Below are 21,564 nucleotides of genomic sequence, written 5' to 3' on the forward strand. Positions count from 1 at the left end.
AAAGAGAGCAAGAATAAGAGAAAGAAGAAAGAAAGAAAGAAAGAAAGAAAGAAAGAAAGAAAGAGAGAAAAAAAGAAAGAATGAGAGAAAGAAAGAAAACAAGAAAGCAAGAAAGCAAGAATGAAAGATGCAAAGAGAAAGACAGTCATGTTAAGATAATTTAAAACTCACAGTAAGAATCCTTATCCTTGACTAAATGTCATATTTCCACCATTATGCAAAAGCTTTTCCCAATATAATTTTCCTGTCATTATATATTTTCCAGCTCATTTTCTTCAACCTCCACCTTCACTATTTGCCAGAGTAAAAAAAAAGATTTTTCAACTTGTCATAATTTTGTAAAATTGTTTGTTCTGACCAACTTTCCATTACAAACATAAAATGATGACAGGCAGGCCACTGCTAAATTTTAACAGTAAATAATAGACAAAACTAAATTCAGAGCAGGAAAATTAATTTCACAAGAGAGTACTTTACCTTGATATTAAAGTCATCATCTGATGTAGGCCGTGCATCATCGGCACCACGGCAAACAGAAAGCCTTTAGACAAAAATATACAACAAAACCAAGTTCATTAAAAAGAAAAATTGACTGAAAGGTCAGCTATCTATTTATTGAAAGAAGTTTCTTGATATAATTAAAATTTGGCCTCTGTTTTTATTACTAAGTTTTTATTTTAATTCCAGTACCATTAACATGCAGTGCTATATTAGTTTCGTGTATACAATATAATGATTCGGGAATTGCATACATCACCCAGGGCTCCTCATGACAAGGGCATTCCTTACTCCCTATCTCCTATTTCAGCCATTCCCCCACCGATCTCCCCTCTGGCAACCATCAATTTGTTCTCTATAGTTAAGAGGCTGTTTCTGGGTTTCTCTCTCTTTTTTTTCTTTGCTCATTTTTATTGTTCCTTAAATTCTACATGAGGGAAATCATACGGTTGATGTCTTTCTCTGACTTACTTCGCTTAGCTTAATACTCTCTATTTCCATCCATTTCATTGTAAATGGCAAGATTTCATTCTTTTCCATGGCTGAATAATATTCCATTGTGTATATATACCACTTCCTCTTTATCCATTCATCTGTCAATGGACACTTGGGCTGACTATTGCAAATAATGCTGTAGTAAACATAGGGCTGCATGTATCCCTTTGAATTGGTGTTTTTGTATTTTTTGAATAAATACCCAGTAGTGCAATCACTGGATTGTAGGGTAGTTCTATTTTTAGCTTTTTGAGGAAACGCCATACTTTTTCCCACAGTGGCTGTACCAGTTTGCATTCCCACCAATAGTCCAAGAGGGTTCCTTTTTCTCTGCCTCCTGGCCAACACTTGTATCTTGTGTTTTTGATTTTAGCCATTCTGATGGGTGGGCGGTGGTATCTCGTTGCAGTTTTCATTCGCATTTCCCTGACGATGAGTGATGTTAAGCATCTTCTTATGTGCCTGTTGGCCATCTGTATGTTTTCTTTGGAAAAATGTATGCTCCTGTCTTCTCATCATTTTTAAACAGGGTTGCGTTTGGGTGTTGAGTTCTATCAGTACTTCATATTTGTATACTAACCCTTTATCAGATATGTCATCTGCAAATATCTTCTCCCATTCTCTAGGTTGCCTTTTCGTTTTGTGTATTGATTCCGTCACTGTGCAAAACCTTTTGATCTTGATGTCGTCCCAACAGTTTATTTTTGCTTTTACTGCTCTTGCCTCAGGACATAGAACTAGCAAAAAAATGTTGCTACAGCCAATATCAGAGAGATTATTGCCTGTGCGCTCTTCAAGTATGTTATGATTTCAGGTGTCACATTTAGGTCTTAAACCCATTTCTGAGTTTATTCTTCTGTCCAGTTTCATTCTTTTGCATGTAGCTGTTCACTTTTCCCAACACCATTTGTTGAAGAGACTGCTTTTTCCGCATTGGATATTCTTTCCTGCTTCGTCAAGGATTAATTGACCATATTCTTATGGGTTTCGTTCTGGGTTTTCTGTTTTATTCCACTGATCTATATCTCTGTTTTTATGCCAGTACCATACTGTTTGGATTATGATAGCTTTGTACTATCACTTGAAATCTGCAATTGTGATACCTCCAATTTGTTTTTCTTTTTCAATGTTGCTGTGGCTATTCGAAGTCTTCAGTGGTTCCATACAAATTTTAGGACTGTTTGTTCTAGTTCTGTGAGAAATGTCGTTGGTATTTCAATAGGCATTGCATTAAAACTGCAGATTGCGTTGCGTACTATAGACATTTTAACGATATGTGTTCTTCCCATCCATGAGCATAGAATGTCTTTCCACTTCTTTGTGTCATCTTCAATTTCTGTCATCACTGTTTTACAGTTGCTAGAGTACAGGTCTTTCAAACTTTGGACTCTGGTTTTAAACAGTTTTCATTCTCTGTTTTGTCTCCACCTCTCCGAAGACGTGAAACACCTAGTAAAGACCCAGTCTTAGCTCCCATAAGTAAGAGTGACAAGCAAAGAACTCTCTGAAATGTTTGAAAGTTAATCGTACAAAAGTTAACCACAATGAATTATCACCTTACACCTGTCAGAATGGCTAGAATCAAAAACACAAAAAACAAGTATTGGCGAGGATGTAGAGAAAAAAGAACCCTTGTAAACTGGTGTTGGGGATAGAAACTGGTGCAGCCACTGTGAAAAACAGTATGGAGGTTCCTTGAAAAATTAAAAATAGAAATACCATATGATCCAGTAATTCCACTACTGGTTATTTAATACTTCCCCAAAGAAATGAACACACTAATTTGAAAAGATACATGCACCCCCACGTTTATTGCAGCATTCTTTACAACAGCCGTGATATGTAAACAACCCAAGTGTCCATCAACAGATGTACCTCTCTCTCTCTCTCTCTCTCTTTCACACACACACACACACACACACACACAAACACACAGAGGAATGTTACCTAGCCACAAAAAAAGGAGGAGATCTTGCCATCTGCAACAATGTAGATGTACCTAGAGGATATTATGCTAAGTGAAATATGTCAGACAGAGATAGACAAATACTATATGATTTCACTTATATGTAGAATCTAGAATGTAGAACAAATGAACAAACAAAAAACAGAAACAGACCCAGAAATACAGAGAATTCTGTATGGCCAGAAGGGAAGGGGGTGGCAGACAGACAACATGGGCAAAGGGAAAAGGGAGGTTCAGGATTCCAGTTATAGTAAGTCACAGGGATACAAGTACAGCATAGGGTATACAGTCAATGGTACCGTAATAGCATTATGCAGTAACAGATAGTAGCTACACTTGTGCTAAGCATGGTGTAACATACAGAGTTGTTGAATCACTATGTTGTACACCTGAAACTAACACAATGCTGTGTATCAACTATGCTTCAATTTAAAGAAATAAATAAATACACAAATTTATGTTATTAGTGTGAATACTCTTCCCAGAGAGATTGAAAGATTAAAAATTAGAAGGTCCAACTTCTTTCCTACACAGGTCCTGCCTTATATAACCTAGCAAGACCTTAAAAACCTTCATAGGCACTCAGATACCCAAGAAGAGAGACTGCTATAAAAAATAAAGTCCAGGTAGCCGTGCCTCTATTTCCCTAGACACTGCCTAATAGTTCCTTTCTGTGAGCTCCCACTCCTAGATCACTCTTCTGCAGGGCTCAGCCGTACTCTCCAACTTTTCAATCTCTAGACTATGAAAGCACAGGCTCCCAAAACAAGGATAAGCTCAAATGACTAACAGTAGGAGCCATTTGCTGCTCCTGGAGAACAAGCTACACGGAGTTTCAGTCATCCATGGAGTCATCTCAACGTAGACATGTTACCAACTACCCAAATGAAGCTCTGTTATGGATATGACACCCAGTCCCACCCCACCAAACCCTACATGTACATGGAAGGGCATCAAAGAATTAGGAAAAGAGGTGGATGGAGGAGACCACTACCTTGGGCCATACATCTAGATAGTTCAGAATCTCCATTCCCCCTATTACTCGAGAGGATCTAAGCCACTCTCTGTAAGTTGGAATGGAAGTAGATGGTATCACATTCCTATATTCTGTAAAAAGATTCTTCCCAGTGGCTCAAATAATTTTAATATCTGTCAACAGAAAACCTGAACTACGCTAGTTCGCTCAATTAAACCAACAAACAAAAAAGCTTCTCAGGATTCTCTTGAACCGTCTATTTTAATATGCCTTTCTACACAACTCCCAATATCCTGTGTCCTTCATTCCTTTGTGTGTGTATCCTTCCTTCCTATAGAGCATCTTTAACTAACTTACAATAAAACCCAATATTCTGACATCTTTTCTAAAACTCTTATTCCTGTCCAACCCAACGTTGTTGTTCTTGAAACTCGGCATCCCCTGCTAACTCCTTCCTAACCCACCTTCACTGTGTTTACTAGACCCACTCCCCATCTTTCTATTATTAAAACATTCACCCACTAGATGAGGAAAAAGGAAGAAACCTGAATTTAAACCTCACTCTTGTTACTGATCATAGCCAAAAAGGTCACTTTAATCTCTTTTGAGTTTCAAATTCTCTATTTAAACAACCATTTGGTAAGGATGTTAAACATAGGTTGCAGTACCCGACGGTATTTTGATTCATTCATCTCTAAGATTCCTTAAAATCCTGAAATTATGTGTTCTTGATGTTGTCTACAGAAAAACAGAGAATACTTAGCTGGCAGAAGTAGAAGAAATTAATGGAATACAAGAAGCACCAAGAAAAGCAGAGAAGAAAGTTAAAAAAAAAATTGAAAAAGATTATAGAAAAGTCATAGAGAAAAGGAAAAAAGTCTACAAAAAAAAAAAAAGAAAAGAAAAAGCTTCAAAGAACTAGTGAAGGGTACTAGTCTAAAGGGAAAACTAGACTGGGAATCAGTAAATATAGAACCATTTAGAAAGATCCTCTAAATAGATGATAAATTTAATTAATGTAACATGGTCTACACCTAGATTACATATCCTTCACTTCTGGAAAAATCATTCATCTCAAGGAGAGCAGACATCAGTACAGCTAAGAACTTGCGTGATTAGGTCTTGCTTATGTAAAAGCTATGTACTGTGGCTATAGGTTACTGAGATCCACCCTAAAATCTTTGATATGTAAAAATAAGAGACTAGTTACCACCGCACTAATTGCCTCTAGTTATCACTAGTTGTCAAATATACTAGGACAAACGCTTGGACTAACCTGGTTTCTTAAGAAAACTCTAAATCCGAGTTAACACATGACTACATTTGACTTTCTGAGTTGATCTGACTAGGATCGGTATCTTAATCCCAGTGCTGCTGAAGAACAGAAGAATGGGTGTGGGAGTCACACAGGCTGACAGTCACATCATGGCTCTGCTACTCATTAACTATGGAATCATAGGTCAATTAATCAACCTCCCTGAACCACAGCTGACTAATTAATAAAAAATAGGCTATAATAGCACAGCTACTTTGTGAAGCTATTGTAATGACTACGTAAGTAATAAATGTCCAGCACATAATACAGTCTCTAGCCCGGAGTAGAACTCTCCACAAAGGCTTTTCTCTGCATTCCCTCAGTCAACACATAATTTTTAAAAATCCATAAAAATCCTACCTGCTTAACGTGTCTTCAGAACTCTCATCCACCGCTAAAGAAAAAACCAAGATACATTTTAAATCAACATTAGAAAAATACAGATTAAAAGTATAAGACTGATGATTTCTTAAAAAGTATATTTTTGGGACCAGACCTGGAAACCACACTGGAGGGAAAATTAAGCATACTATAGGTAGGCAGTTAATGCATTAAGAAATCTTACTTTCTCCTCTACGTTTACCAAATGCAAGAAAAGAATGGTATTTATCAAAATTTGGTACCTGCAAGTGAATGTTTATAATGACCATGATTGTAACCAAACCCTATGAGACTGTCAGAAAATGCTATCATCAGCAGAATCATTATCATAGACTGACAAAGTCAAACTTAAATAGCATGATTCTTCTGGACTTCCAGGACTAGGAGCAGTTAAAAGAGACTGTATTTATTTTGCTATAACACAGCAGAACTTCTCCAGCACTTCAGCAGAGACTGTTAAGTTTACGATGAAACACCTCATCACAAAGTTTGGTCTGTAGCCACGGTACTTTGCAGCATGGCAAAACACAGCAAACAGACTCTCTCGCGCCTTATTTCCAATTGCAAGGTAAGTTTGAAAGAGTTAGTGATTTGAGTGTCTGGTTTAATAAAGTATAACCTCTTGAGACTACCTACTTTCATTGCTAGAGAGTCTATCTGGACTCACCTCTTAGACGAGGATGGTACCAATGGTTAGTGCTAGGTAGTAGTACATAATGTCATTGTTCTCAGCCCTCCCCATTATGTGACAAATGTCTACAGAAATCACACTTTCTCAGTCCGTAAGGCACATGTCATCAGATCCTACACTGATGAACAAAACAAAGGACAAAGGCTATCTTGAATCGGTACATTCAATTACCTTGGAATTTTAATGTTTTAAACATCCAAGAAGATACCTACTGTATGATTGCAACTCTTTCACATTCTGGAAAGGTAAAACTTTGTAAGTTAGGAATTAAGGGTTGCGGCAAAAGGAGGGATGAATAGGCACAGCCCAGAGGACTTTTGAGGCAGTGGAACTGTTCTATGTGATACCACATGTGTGCATTGGGTGTACAACACCGGACTGAGCCCTAATGTAAACTATGGACTTTGGGGGACAAAGATGACTTAATGTTAATGTAACAATGTACCACTGTGGTACAGGATGATGCTCCTGAAATCAGTACCATGTTATATCACCATATTACCTGCTATTGAAAGAAAATCTGACTAAAAAGTAAGTCAGGGCTATAATTCCTGTGCAGAAAAGATTCCACACAGCAGGCCAAAGACAGCCACCGTTAGATCCCACCTGAACGGCTGGCCCTTGGTTGGTATCTTGAAGCCTGGATGTGGGCAGGGTTCCCACCATTCCATAACTGCTAAGAGTGGCTCTGCCTAAGTCTTGATACCAACCAGGTGATTTATCCCGTATACTTCATTTCCTTCTGTGAACCTGGAATTTTGGTATATGCTAGGGGAAAGATGCCTACCTGACTGTCATTTAAAGAAAACTTCATTTAGTCTCTCTAAGATTCCTCTATTGGCAGACAACGTTTCACATGTGTCATCATAATGTGATGCTGGAGGAATGAAGCACATCCATACGCATGGAAACCTGCACTTGGCTTCCTCTAGACATCACTCCATGCCCCTTTGCTCTGTGCTGATTTTGTTTTGTATCCTTTCACCGTAATAAACCACAGGCATGAGTACAACTATGCTGAGACCTGTGAGGTCTTCTAGTGAAAAACCACATCTGGGTGTCGTTTTGGGAGCCTCTAATACAACTGCATTATGTGGAATCTTTATGATGTGGGTTGATGTTTTGTACATGATTACAGTCAGTAGGTCATGTCACAGAACACCTTTCCTTCAATCTGTTTTTCTTAGTAGTTGCCTTGGAGATTTCTGTAATTCTATATCCATTTGAATAAAGGATGAAATAATGATGTCAGAAAATAATATGATACAAGCAACAATCCTATTTTAATCAGAAAAAAAGAGAATCCTGATAATTATCAATATATTCTATAGTAAAAAGTTCCTGTAAAAAAATGAAAAGATCACATAAAATTTCTCCAACTAAATAGGGCTTAATTCATTTTTATGGTTGTTATGAATCAATAAGGTAACTGGGATAATTATAGAAAAATATATAACTACTGATTACACACTACTGATTATAGTTTTTTTGTTTCCAGTCTTTTTCTTAATTTCTTATACAATTAAAAACATAATTCACCTGTTAAAGGCAGTAGTGAACAAACTAGTCAAAAAGTCAAAAATACTTCATCCAAAATACAGGATGAGTTATCCACTCCACCCTGAAAATAGTGGATCTGATCATTAAAGACCAATAGGACTCATTTGGGAGAAAACAAAGTGAGTTATCTTATATACATAGATGGTTAAAAACGTGGTAATCTAATTGGCCACATATACAAGCCTATCCCCATTCATGAATATTTCAATAAAATAAATGTAATAGCAGTAAAGATTTTCAGGGAGTTGAAGTATTTTCAAGAAGAAAAAGTTGGTAGTCATCGGGATACTTATAAGGAAAGACAGCAAAAGAAATATACCTTAATGAAATGGAAAACATATCCAGATCTACAGACTTACAGATTGTGATGTACCAGCACTTAAGCATAGAAAAAGATTCATAGATGTTCACTCACTTACCATCTCCATTATTTTTGGATGCTCTATCAGCAGAAGTCAAGCTGTCATTAACTGTTTGCTCTCGTGGAGCACTTTCCATATCAATCCCATTGTCCTTTTCCCCAATTGCTGATAGCACCTCTCCTTCCTATAAAAACAACACAAAACAAAACCCACCTTCAGAAAACATCACATTAATTCAATTGCTCGCTCACTCACTTACTCAAGAAAGACAAATACATACCGTCTCTGTCAAGCCATAGGCACTATCCTGGGACAGGTTGGAAATAGAAAGAAAAGACAGAGACTACCCTGTATGGTAGTAGGGGTAGAGATGGACGAAAACAGATAAGAACAGAGAGTATCATTTACTAGTTCTACAGGTGAGGTGAATGAAGCACAGCGAAGGCACAAAAGAGAAAACAGTTGTATGTGGGAAGCTCAGGAAGTGCTGCAAAGATAGGGCTGTATCTTGAAAGACAGACAAAGTGCACAAGGAGGGTGTGAAGGGCCTTCTAGAAAAGGTAGGAGGAGCAAAAGGATGAACTATGAAATAACACAGGAAGTGACGATAGCTAGAGAATGTGGCAAAGCTGGAACACACTTTTTGGGAATGGGATACAGACATGTAATTGGAAAATCAGGACTGAACCAAAGAAGGCAAGTGTCATGCTAGAATATGAACTTTCTCCTTCATGTCATGGGTATCCACCAAATAAGCAGAGATGTTACATCGTCACAAACATATTTAAAAAGGTCCCTCTGACAGCAATGTAAAGATGAACATAAAGGAACCAAAACCAGAAGAGTATTTCAAAATTATTGGTGAGGGGGTGAATTATGGTAATAACATATGAAAAATGGTAAGCAGGGACAAAATTCTGAATGTCGTGAATGACTGAATGTTCTAAATTTATTTTTTGTTTTTTAACTTATTTCTTTTTTAGATTTTTATTGATTGATTGATTGATTGGTCAGGGAAAGAGAGAGAGAACACAAGCAGGAGGAGTGGCAGGCAGAGAGAGAAGCAGGCTCCCCACTGAGCAAGGAGCCCAACGCAGTTCTGGATCCCAGGATCCTGGGATCATGACTTGAGCTGAAGGCAGACACTTAACCCACTGAGCCATCCAGGTGTCGCTTTTCTAATTTAAATTCAATTAATTAACATATAATGTATTACTGGTTTCAGAGGTAGAGATGTGGTGATTTTTTTTTTAACGATTTATTTATTTTTAGAGAGAGACAGTGTGCGCGTGCAGGGGAAGGGGCAGAGGGAGAGGAAGAGAGAGAATCCTCAAGCAGACTCCCTACTGCGTATGGAGCCAGACATGGGGCTTGATATACCAGGACCCTGAGAACACGACCTGAGCCAACATCAAGAGCCTGTTTCTTCCTCTCCCACTCCCCCTGCTTGTGTTCCCTCTCTCGCTGTCTGTCTAATAAATAAATAAAATCTTAAAAAAAAAGAAAGAACATAGAAATTTCATTTGGACAGTAAACCAACATATGTGGAACCAGATCATGGAATGAACTTTTTATTGCTTACAAAACAAATTTTAAAATAAGCACATTTATTTGCAGGTTTTCCTTCAAACAGGAAAAAGAAAAAAGAAGAAATACTGATATGTTATATGAAAAAATTAAGGAGCAATTAAAAAGAACAGTACAGCAGTATAATAAAGAAGCTGAAATGAAACAACAGCTTGAAGTTACTCTTCGGACACGGGATGAAGAATTGAGGACTGTAAGAAATAATTTGAATCAGGTACATCTTTGATAAAAATTGTATATTTCCATCAATATTATTTATAATATCCCTTTGATTTAATGTATATTATTTAGATATAAAATAGATAAAAAATTCAGTTTTATCCTAATAGGAACTATGATATTTATAGCTAAAATTAATAGCTTATTGGAATCCTTGGCTTCTCATATTTGCTGTATGTGTATTTTCTGAGTTAAGGGATGGAAAGTAATTTGAGATAAATGTGAATGTTGGCTCTTTTTTTTTTTTAAGATTTTATTTATTTTTAGAGAGAGAGCATGAGCAGGGGAAGAAGTAGAGGGAGAGGGAGGGAAAAGAATCTCAAGCCGACTCTGCGCTGAGTGCAGAGCCCGACTTGGGGTTGGATCTTACAACCCTGAGATCATGACTTGAGCCAAAACCAAGAATAGGACACTGAACCAACTGAGCTACCCAGGCACCTCAGTTTTGGATTTTTATGTGAAAATGCAGGCTAAATCACCTTGAGACTATGATGGAACTAGTTAAATGTTTTGTAAAGAAATTTTATTTCACATACTTTATGTACCTGTATTTTTACTCTATGACAAATTTACCTGTCATTTAAATTAAAATTGGAGTTATTCATGAGCAGGATAAAAATCCTGTCTTTACAAAGGCTACTTCTTTTGAACATTTTTTTTAAGTTCTCTTAAGCTTTTGACTTTCTTTTTTAATGGTGTGATCCAAAATCCTAATGAGAATAGGTCTCTAGGTTGTAGAAGAACAAAACGACACAAGAAACACCTTTCTCAAGAACAGAATGCCAGAATATTACAAGACGGAATTCTAAACCATCACCTTTGCAAACAAAAGGAGCTAGAAAAGGCCGATAAGAAAATGCATTCTGGGGTATTTTCTTTAGTTATTTTGAAGTACATGTGTGTATGTATTTGTATGTATACATATCTTATTTTCTGAAATTACTATTTTTTTCTCCGTGTGTGTGTGTGTGTGTGTGTGTACATATATATATATATATATATATATTTTAAAAACCAACAGTGTAGATCATGGAAAGTATAGAGGATTTGTAAAGCATATATATATATATGGGGGCGAGACATAAGGGGCGGTGACATTTTGGTCCAGTGGCTGAAGTAATAGCCTCAATTTAAATGCATTTGTCTGCAAGAGTCAAATAGTGGCATTCATAATGTCCTCATCCAAAGGAGAGGCTTTTATTATTTTCCACAAGAATTGATGAGCTTTCCATAAGCTCAAAACTATTGCTACTGACAACATATGTTTCAGTTTTGGGGCAGTTACTTCATCACCTCTGTATTAATAGAGAGGTTAGCTTAACGCTTCCACTGACGAACAGGAGGAAAAGTGTAGCCTGTTCAGAGACTTTCTTTTGGATGTTAGTGTCCTACTTTTGAGAAAAGTAGCAATTTGCTCCAAGTGGTATCCTATTTTATTACAAGGTGCTTTTGAAACAATCATATGCTAATGATAATGAACTGATGAGTATTTTATTCCTAATAAAACAGCTCAGTGTATTTCCCCCCATTTTGTATTTCTTACCATTTTAAACATCATGAAGAGGAAATAAAATTTATTGCAGCAGCAAATAATCTGATGATTTTTCTAAGAGCTGTATACATTTTACCTTATTTACCACCAGTATTTTGAAATATAAGGCTCCTTTTGTATTGATGATTTCCACTAGAGAAGAACTGCAGTTTGGTGCAAGAGCACTAGTAGTGGAGTAAGAAGACCTGAGGAAAGTCCTGCAGCTCACTTACTATTTTTAACCTCTCCATTCTAGAATTGTGATAACTAAAAGTGGTCATTGAAGTATGTAGAAGTGTTTATAGTGCAGTGCCTGGATTTGTCGGTTGTCAGTAGATGCAATTCTTATAACTGACTACAGAAATGTTAGAAAACTGGAATTCTGTGGAATATTGTCAGGAAAAAAGAATTTTAGGAAATTTAATCTGTCCAAACATATGCAGAGCTAAGGATTTTACTGTGGGGTAGCTGTGTTAGATATCAGACTGTAAACTCAATGTTTAGTGTCGTCAGATTTATTAATCTTTTATTTCAAGCTTTCTGGGTTTGTTGTAAATCAGAGAGAGGCCTTTCAATTGTGAGATTCTTAAAAATTTTGTCGTGGTTTCTTTTTTCCTCTCATGTATTCATTTTTTTCAATTAAATTTTTGAACCTTTGGGAATTTAGGCTTGTATAAAGTTTGAGGTTTGGACCCAACTTTATTTCTTTCCCGTTGGATATCCACTTACTGCAACCTGTTCGTTGTATAAACATAGGTTATTCTTTAATTTCAGAGAACATCATGATAATGTCATTTTATTGAGTTCCAGCTAAAAGTCTCCTTTGTTTCACTTAGATTTTTAATAGTCATGGAAAAGAAAAAGGTCTGTTGCATAAAAACCACAGGTGTCAGGATCAACTTGCCATGCTAAGACTGGAAATAGGCACTATAAACAATCAAAACCGGGAAAAAGAAAAGAAGTACTGTGAAGACATTGCAATTATAAAAGAGAAAAATGCCAGCCTTCGAAAGACCATAAAACTGAACGAGGAAACATTAAGAAAAACAATATTCCTGTATAGTGGACAGATTAATGCTCTGACCGCTGAGAATACAATGCTAAAGTCAAAATCGGAGGGCAAGGAGGAAAATAAGGAAAGACTGGATGCAAAAGTTGAATCATGCCGAGCTAGACTAGCTAGTGCTATACAGGATCGTGATCAAATTCAGACATCAAAGAGAGACCTAGAACTTCCTTTCCAGAGAGCAAAAGATGAATGTGTTCCTGTGCAGGAGAAATTGAATTTCGATGTGTCTAACCTGAAAGATAACAATGACCTGCCTTCTCAGAATCTTTCGAAAGGTGAAGGTCAACTCAATACTTTAGAAATTGAGCTCCGTCACCCAAGAGATGCCCTCAGAGAAAAGACTTTGGTTTTAGAACGTGTACAGGGAGACCTAAGTCACACACAGTGTCAGAAAAAGGAAATTGAACACATGTATCGAAATGAACAAGATAAAGTGAATAAATACGTTGGACAGCAGGAATCCTTAGAAGAGAGATTTTCTCAACTACAAAGTGAAAATATGTTGCTTCAACAGCAACTAGATGATGCTTACAACAAAGCTGCCAGTAAAGAAAAGATAGTAATTAATATCCAAGACCAGGTTCAGGATATTCTAGAAAAACTTCAGGCTGAAAGTGAAAAACAAGCTCTTATGTTGGAAGAGAGAAATGAAGAGTTAATGAATGAATTTAATCTTTTAAAAAAAAGAATTTATCAGTATGAAAAGGAGAAGGTAGAAAGAGAAGTATCCAGAAAGATAAATATTTTTCAAGCTTCCTGAGAGAAAATTCAAAGTGATATTTGATTATGGATTATTATTATTATTATTATTATTATTTTCTTTTTTAGAGAGAAAGAGTGCACCTGCACATGAATGGGGGTAGGGCAAAGGGAGAGGAAGAGAGAAACCCAAGAAGGCTCCACATTGGAGAACTCCACCTCAGGACCCCGAGATCATGACCTGAATGATTATGGCTGAATTTTGAATCTAGTTGAATATAAAAAATATATAGACTATAAGCCAGGGTTAACTTGTATCTAGTAAATAAAAATTAAATTTAACGAAGAAATTAAGTCAAATCAGAAGTCAGGTATGTAGTCAATGTAACATGCCAACAGTGAATCTGTAGCTGATTAAATAATATAAAGTGTTTTAGGATGCTGATATTAACGAGAATATAGAATCTCTAAGGGCGGAAATGAGAGCGAATCTGCCAGAAATTAAAAATGCTATGAATCAAATGCAGTCTAAACTAGATGCTCTGATGGCCAGGATAAATGAGGCAGAAGACGAATTAGTGAATTGGAAGATGGGATGGTAGAAGAGAGAGTTAAAACGGAAATTTGGCTCAAAAATAATCCAATCTCAGAATGTAGATTACAAGAGATTACTGACTCAATGAAAACGTTCCACTCTCAGATTCATCAGCATCCCCAAGCGGGTGGAGAAAGAGAGGTCTAGAAGAGATATTTGAACAAAATGTAGCTGAGAACTTCCCTAATCTGGCAAAGGAACCAAGCATTCATGTCCAAGAGGCAGAGAGGACCCCTCCCAAGATCAATGACAACAGACCTACACCACGTCACGTCATAGTGCAGTCGCAAATATTAGATCCAAGGATAGTGGCCAGGGGGAAGAAAATCCTTACGTACAAAGGGAAAAATATCAGAATAACGTCAGACCTGTCTACAGAGACCTGGCAGGCCAGGAAGTGTTGGCAGGGCATTTTCAAAGCTCTATCTGAGAAGAACATGCAGCCAAGGATCCTTCATCCAGCAAGGCTGTCATTCAGAATTGATGGAGAGATAAGGACCTTCCAAGACTGGCAGAAACTGAAGGAATCTGTGACCACCACCAAGCCAGCCCTACATGAGATATTAAGGGGGGTTCGATAAAAGTAAAAAGGCCCCAAGAGTGATACAGAACAGAAATTTACAATCTATAGAAACCAAGACTTCACAAGCAACATGACATCATTAAAATCATATCTCTCAATGTGAATGGCCTAAATGCTCCCATTAACGCCACAGGGTTGCAGATTGGATAAAAAGACATGACCCATCCAATTGCTGTCTACAAGAGACTCATTTTGAACCTAAAGATACATCCAGACTGAAAATGAAGGGATGGAAAACCATTTTTCATGCCAATGGACCTCAAAAGAAAGCTGGGGTAGCAATTCTCATATCAGACAGATTAGATTTTAAACTAAACACTGTTGTTAGAGATACAGAAGGACACCATATTATTCTTAAAGGATGTATCCAACAAGTGGATATAACAAATTTTATAAATATCTATGCCCCCAACAAGGGAGCAGCTAGATACACATGCCAAATCTTAACCAGAATAAAGAGACATATAGATAATAATACATTAATAGTAGGGGACCTCAACACTCCACTCTCAGCAATAGACAGATCACCTAAGCAGAAAATCAACAAAGAAGCAAGAGCTTTGAATGACATACTGGACCAGATTGACCTCATAGATATATACAGAACACGACACCCCAGAACAACAGAATACTCATTCTTTTCGAATGCACATGGAACATTCTCCAGAATAGACATACTGGGTCACAAAATAGGTCTCAACCGATACCAAAAGACTGAGATTATTCCCTGCATATTCTCAGACCACAATGCTTTGAAACTGGAACTCAATCACAAGGAAAAATTTGGAAGAAACTCAAACACTTGGAAACTAAGAACCATCCTGCTCAAGAATGATTGGGTAAACCAGGAAATTAAAAATCAGTTTAAACAATTTATGGAGACCAATGAGAATGAAAACACATCGGTCCAAAACCTATGGGATACTGCAAAGGCAGTCCTAAGGGGAAAATACATAGCCATCCAAGCCTCACTCAAAAGAATAGAAAAATCTAAAATGCAGTTTTTATATTCTCACCTCAAGAAGCTGGAACAGCAACAGAGGGACAGGCCTAATCCACACACGAGGAAGCAGTTGACCAAAATTAGAGCTGAAATCAATCAAGCAGAAACCAGAAGTACAGTAGAGCAGATCAACAGGACTAGAAGCTGGTTCTTGGAGAGAATCAATAAAATTGACAGACCACTGGCAAGACTTATCCAAAAGAAAAGAGAAAGGACCCAGATTATTAAAATTATGAATGAAAAAGGAGAGGTCACGACGAACACCATTGAAATTGGAAGGATTATTAGAAACTTTTATCAACAGCTATATGCCAATAAACTAAGCAATCTGGAAGAGATGGAATCCTTCCTGGAAACCTATAAACTACCAAGATTGAAACAGGAAGAAATTGATTTCTTAAACAGGCCAATTAATTATGAAGAAATTGAGTCAGTGATAAACAACCTTCCAAATAACAAAACTCCAGGCCCGGACGGTTTTCCTGGGGAATTCTACCAAACATTCAAAGAAGAAATAATACCTATTCTCCTAAAGCTATTTCAAAAAATAGGAACAGAAGGAAAGCTACCAAACTCATTCTATGAGGCCAATATTACCTTGATCCCCAAACCAGGCAAAGACCCCCTCAAAAAGGAGAATTACAGACCGATCTCCCTAATGAATATGGATGCCAAAATCCTCAACAAGATACTTGCTAATAGAATCCAGCAGTACATTAAAAGGATTATCCATCACGATCAAGTGGGATTCATACCTGGGATGCAAGCGTGGTTCTATATTCGCAAATCAATCAGCGTGATACATCATATCAACAAGAAAAGACTCAGGAACCATATGATCCTCTCAATCGATGCCGAAAAAGCATTTGACAAAATACAGCATCCTTTCCTGATTAAAACCCTTCAGAGTGTAGGAATAGAAGGTACATTTCTCAATCTCATAAAAGCCATCTATGAAAAGCCTACTGCAAATATTATTCTCAATGGGGAAAAGCTGGAAGCCTTTCCCTTAAGATCAGGAACTCGGCAAGGATGCCCACTCTCGCCACTATTATTCAACATAGTACTAGAAGTCCTTGCAACAGCAAATACACGACAAAAAGGGATCAAAGGTATCCAAATCGGCAAAGAAGAAGTCAAAATGTCTCTCTTCGCAGATGACATAATACTCTATATGGAAAACCCAAAAGAAGCCACTCCCAAACTACTAGAAGTTATAGAGCAATTCAGTAACGTGGCGGGATACAAAATCAATGCTCAGAAATCAGTTGCATTTCTGTACACGAATAACGAGAACGAAGAAAGAGAAATTAGGGAATCCATCCCATTTACAATAGCACCAAAAACCATACGTTACCTTGGAATTAACTTAACCAGAGACGTAAAGGACCTTTATTCTAGAAACTATAAATCACTCTTAAAAGACATTGAGGAAGACATAAAAAGATGGAAAGATATTCCATGCTCATGGATCAGAAGAATTAACATAGTTAAAATGTCCATGCTACCCAGAGCAATCTACACTTTCAATGCTATCCCGATCAAAATACCGAGAACGTTTTTCAAAGAACTGGAACAAATAGTCCTTAAATTTGTATGGAACCAGAAAAGACCCCGAATCTCCAAGGAACTGTTGAAAAGGAAAAACAAAGCTGGGGGCATCACAATGCCGGATTTCGAGCTGTACTACAAAGCTGTGATCACAAAGACAGCATGGTACTGGCACAAAAACAGACACATAGACCAATGGAACAGAATAGAGAGCCCAGAAATGGACCCTCAGCTCTTTGGGCAACTAATATTTGATAAAGCAGGAAAAAACATCCGGTGGGAAAAAGACAGTCTCTTCAATAAATGGTGCTGAGAAAATTGGACAGCTACATGCAAAAGAATGAAACTTGACCACTATCTCACACCATACACAAAAATAAACTCTAAATGGATGAAAGACCTCGATGTGAGACAAGAATCCATCAAAATTCTAGAGGAGAACATAGGCAGCAACCTCTACGACATCGGCCAAAGCAACCTTTTTCATGATACATCCCCAAAGGCAAGAGAAACAAAAGATAAAATGAATTTATGGGACTTCATCAAGATTAAAAGTTTCTGCACAGCCAAGGAAACAGTCAGAAAAACTAAGAGGCAGCCCACGGAATGGGAGAAGATATTTGCAAATGACACTACAGATAAAGGACTGGTATCCAAGATCTACAAAGAACTTCTCAAACTCAATACACGAGAAACAAATAAACAAATCAAAAAATGGGCAGAAGATATGAACAGACACTTTTCCAATGAAGACATACAAATGGCTAACAGACACATGAAAAAATGTTCAAAATCATTAGCCATCAAGGAAATTCAAATCAAAACCACACTGAGATACCACCTTACGCCAGTTAGAATGGCAAAAATAGACAAGGCAAGAAACAACAATTGTTGGAGAGGATGTGGAGAAAGGGGATCCCTCCTACATTGTTGGTGGGAATGCAAGTTGGTACAGCCACTCTGGAAAACAGTGTGGAGGTCCCTTAAAAAGTTAAAAATTGAGCTACCCTATGATCCAGCCATTGCACTACTGGGTGTTTACCCCAAAGATACAGACGTAGTGAAGAGAAGGGCCATATGCACCCCAATGTTCATAGCAGCAATGTCCACAATAGCTAAATCGTGGAAGGAGCCGAGATGCCCTTCAACAGATGACTGGATTAAGAAGTTGTGGTCCATATATACAATGGAATATTACTCAGCAATCAGAAAGAACGAGTTCTCAACATTTGCTGCAACATGGACGGCCCTGGAGGAGATAATGCTAAGTGAAATAAGTCAAGCAGAGAAAGACAACTATCATATGATTTCTCTCATCTATGGAACATAAGAACTAGGATGATCAGTAGGGGAAGAAAGGGATAAAGAAAGGGGGGGGTAATCAGAAGGGGGAATGAAACATGAGAGACTATGGACTATGAGAAACAAACTGAGGGCTACAGAGGGGAGGGGGTGGGGGAATGGGATAGGCCGGTGATGGGTAGTAAGGAGGGCACATATTGCATGGTGCACTGGGTGTTATACACAACTAATGAATCATCGAACCTTACATCGAAAACCGGGGATGTACTGTATGGTGACTAACATAATATAATAAAAAATCATTATAAAAAAAAAGAGTTTTAAGGGATGACATTACTATAACTAGTCACTGAGTTAGAAGGGGTCTCAGAGCTGACGGGTGAGCCCACCCTTCCCTAGCTAAAAAGCCACATTCCTCTTGCAGGAAAGGCAGGAAACAGTCCCCCAAACGGACTAGTCTCATTCTTTTTTTTTCTTTTTTTTTTAAGATTTTATTTATTTATGTGACAGAGAGACAGGCAGCGAGAGAGGGAACACAGCAGGGGGACTGGGAGAGGAAGAAGCAGGCTCATAGCGGAGGAGCCCGATGTGGGACTCGATCCAGGTACTCCGGGATCGCGCCCTGAGCCGAAGGCAGACGCTTTAACGACTGCGCTACCCAGGCACCCCCCGGACTAGTCTCATTCTTGCTTGGAAAGCCTTTTTCTAAGATCTAAGTTGATTTTACCTTCATCTGACTACCTCTGCTCCTCTCTCCCACCAGAAACTTCCGGCACTGGGGATGGGAACAGGATTCCCATCCAGGGTAAGGTCCCTGGCTGGTGCAGCTGCATGGCCGGCCGGCTCCTGTAAACAGCCAAGCCTCAATGCCTACAGGTGCCAGGAAGCCCCAGTCTCCAACACGCCGAGGGCGGGGCCAGGTAAGGTAGAGAAGCAGAGGGAGGCCCTGCTCTGGGAGGCCCACTGAGGCTCGTCCAGACACGGCCACCGCTGGCAGCGTGAACCCTGCGCAAAGTTCCACTAGGACTACCAGGCACAGAGGCACACGCAGACTGTCCTGCCAACGAGCAAGCGGGCCGCCTCCGAAGGGCCTGCGCTGCCCGCGGCCGCCAGCCCCCTTCTGGCCCGCGGGGACCCGCCGCCAGCCAGCCCGCCCGCCCGGCCTCGCATCCCCCCGACCCCGAGGCTGCGGCCCCAGCCCCGGCCCAGCGCCCCGGCCCGCGGCCCCACGCCCCCACTCCCGCGCCTCTCACCTTCCCGGCCACCAGGCCGAGCGGCACGATGCCCAATTTGAAGTCGGTCATGGCCGGCTTGCGCTCGGCCGGTGGCGCCGCTCCCTCGGCAGGCGCCCGGCCGGAGCAGGGGCCGGGGTCGGGGCCAGGCAGGACGAGGCTGGGCCGGGCTCCGGCCGCCGCGACCGCCGCGGCCACCGCTGCCACCGCCTCTGCCGCCGACGCCTTGCGCCCAACGGACCAGCCACGCGCCTACCGGACCTGCCACGCGCCCACCGGACCTGCCACGCGCCCCCCGGACCTGTCACGCGCCGCCGCCACGTGCCCACCGGACCTGCCATGCACCGCCGCCGCGCGACCGCCAGGCCTGCCACGCGCCGCCGCCGCCTCCTCGCGCCCGCCGGACCTGCCACGCGCCGCCGCCGCCTCCTCGCGCCCGCCGGACCTGCCACGCGCCGCCGCCGCCTCCTCCCGCCCGCCGGACCTGCCACGCGCCGCCGCCGCCTCCTCGCGCCCGCCGGACCTGCCACGCGCCGCCGCCGCCTCCTCCCGCCCGCCGGACCTGCCACACTCTACCGCCGCCTCCTCCCGCCCGCCGGACCTGCCACACTCTACCGCCGCCTCCTCCCGCCCGCCGGACCTGCCACACTCTACCGCCGCCTCCTCCCGCCCGCCGGACCTGCCACACTCTGCCGCAGCCGGGGCGCACCACCTTGAGCTGAGCCGGAGGCGGGGCGCGGACACACCCCCGCCCGCCGCCGACCCGCCAATGCAGGGCGCGAGCCGCCACGCCGTGCCCAATGGGAGGAGGGAGAGTGCGCCGGCGCATTGAAGAGCTGAGGGAGCGCAGGGGGAGGGGCGTGGCCGGGGCGTGGCCAGGGAAGGGCCTGGCCGGGGGCGTGGCTGGAGGCGGTGCCGGCGCGGCTGCCCCGCCCCACATCAGTTTCCGGGAAGCTTTTTTTTTTTTCTTTTTTTTTTCTTTTTTTTTCTTTTTTCTTTTTTTTTTTTTTATAATGATTTTTTATTATATCATGTTAGTCACCATACAGTACATCCCCGGTTTTCGATGTAAGGCTCGATGATTCATTAGTTGTGTATAACACCCAGTGCACCATGCAATATGTGCCCTCCTTACTACCCATCACCGGCCTATCCCATTCTCCCACCCCCCTCCCCTCTGTAGCCCTCAGTTTGTTTCTCATAGTCCATAGTCTCTCATGTTTCATTCCCCCTTCTGATTACCCCCTTTCTTTATCCCTTTCTTCCCCTACTGATCATTCTAGTTCTTATGTTCCATAGATGAGAGAAATCATATGATAGTTGTCTTTCTCTGCTTGACTTATTTCACTTAGCATTATCTCCTCCAGTGCCCTCCATGTTGTAGCAAATGTTGAGAACTCGTTCTTTCTGATAGCTGAGTAATATTCCATTGTATATATGGACCACAACTTCTTAATCCAGTCATCTGTTGAAGGGCATCTCGGCTCCTTCCACGATTTAGCTGTTGTTTCTGCTGGAGGCCGCAGTTGGCTCCTTGCTCCCTACTGTCAGATCTAGGCTCCGACGGGCGCCAGACCCCCTGCCCGGCCCCAGACCCCCTGCCCTGCCCCAGACCCCGCACCTGGCTCCTGGCCCCGCGACCAGCCTGGCGGCCCCCGGTCTCACGCCCGGCCTTGCATCCCCAGGCCGGACCCTGCGACCCGCACCGTGCGACTTTCGACCCCGTGCGCCACCCCCTCGTGAAGGGGCTGGCGGGAGGGTCCTGCTAGTTGGGGTTTCTGAGGGACTTGCTGTGTGCCCCCATCCGCAGGACAACCGGCAGGAAACGCGGGGTGGGAGGCGCTGCGGAGTAGGGGCTGGGGAGCCAAGCGCCTATAGGACCTGGGCACCTGCCCGCCCTTCTTCCTCCCTGGCCACCCACCACCTCCTCCTCACAGGGTCCCAGCTGA

General features: G+C 41.0%; 1 protein-coding gene across 1 annotated transcript in view; it reads right to left on the reverse strand.

The window, feature by feature from the left end:
- Nucleotides 1–19,956, reverse strand: part of LOC125282790 (ankyrin repeat domain-containing protein 26-like) — a 47,028-nt gene extending 27,072 nt beyond the window's left edge. The window contains exons 1-5 of the mRNA XM_057304645.1: nucleotides 19,945–19,956; nucleotides 19,637–19,867; nucleotides 8,302–8,428; nucleotides 5,611–5,644; nucleotides 478–541 (exon numbers count right to left, since the gene is read on the reverse strand). Of these exons, the coding sequence (XP_057160628.1) occupies nucleotides 478–541; nucleotides 5,611–5,644; nucleotides 8,302–8,428; nucleotides 19,637–19,867; nucleotides 19,945–19,956 (468 nt within the window). The remainder of the gene's footprint in view (nucleotides 1–477; nucleotides 542–5,610; nucleotides 5,645–8,301; nucleotides 8,429–19,636; nucleotides 19,868–19,944) is intronic.
- Nucleotides 19,957–21,564: the final 1,608 nt, after the last annotated feature.

Source organism: Ursus arctos, unplaced genomic scaffold (genome assembly GCF_023065955.2).
Source record: "Ursus arctos isolate Adak ecotype North America unplaced genomic scaffold, UrsArc2.0 scaffold_30, whole genome shotgun sequence".
Lineage (NCBI taxonomy): Eukaryota > Metazoa > Chordata > Mammalia > Carnivora > Ursidae > Ursus > Ursus arctos.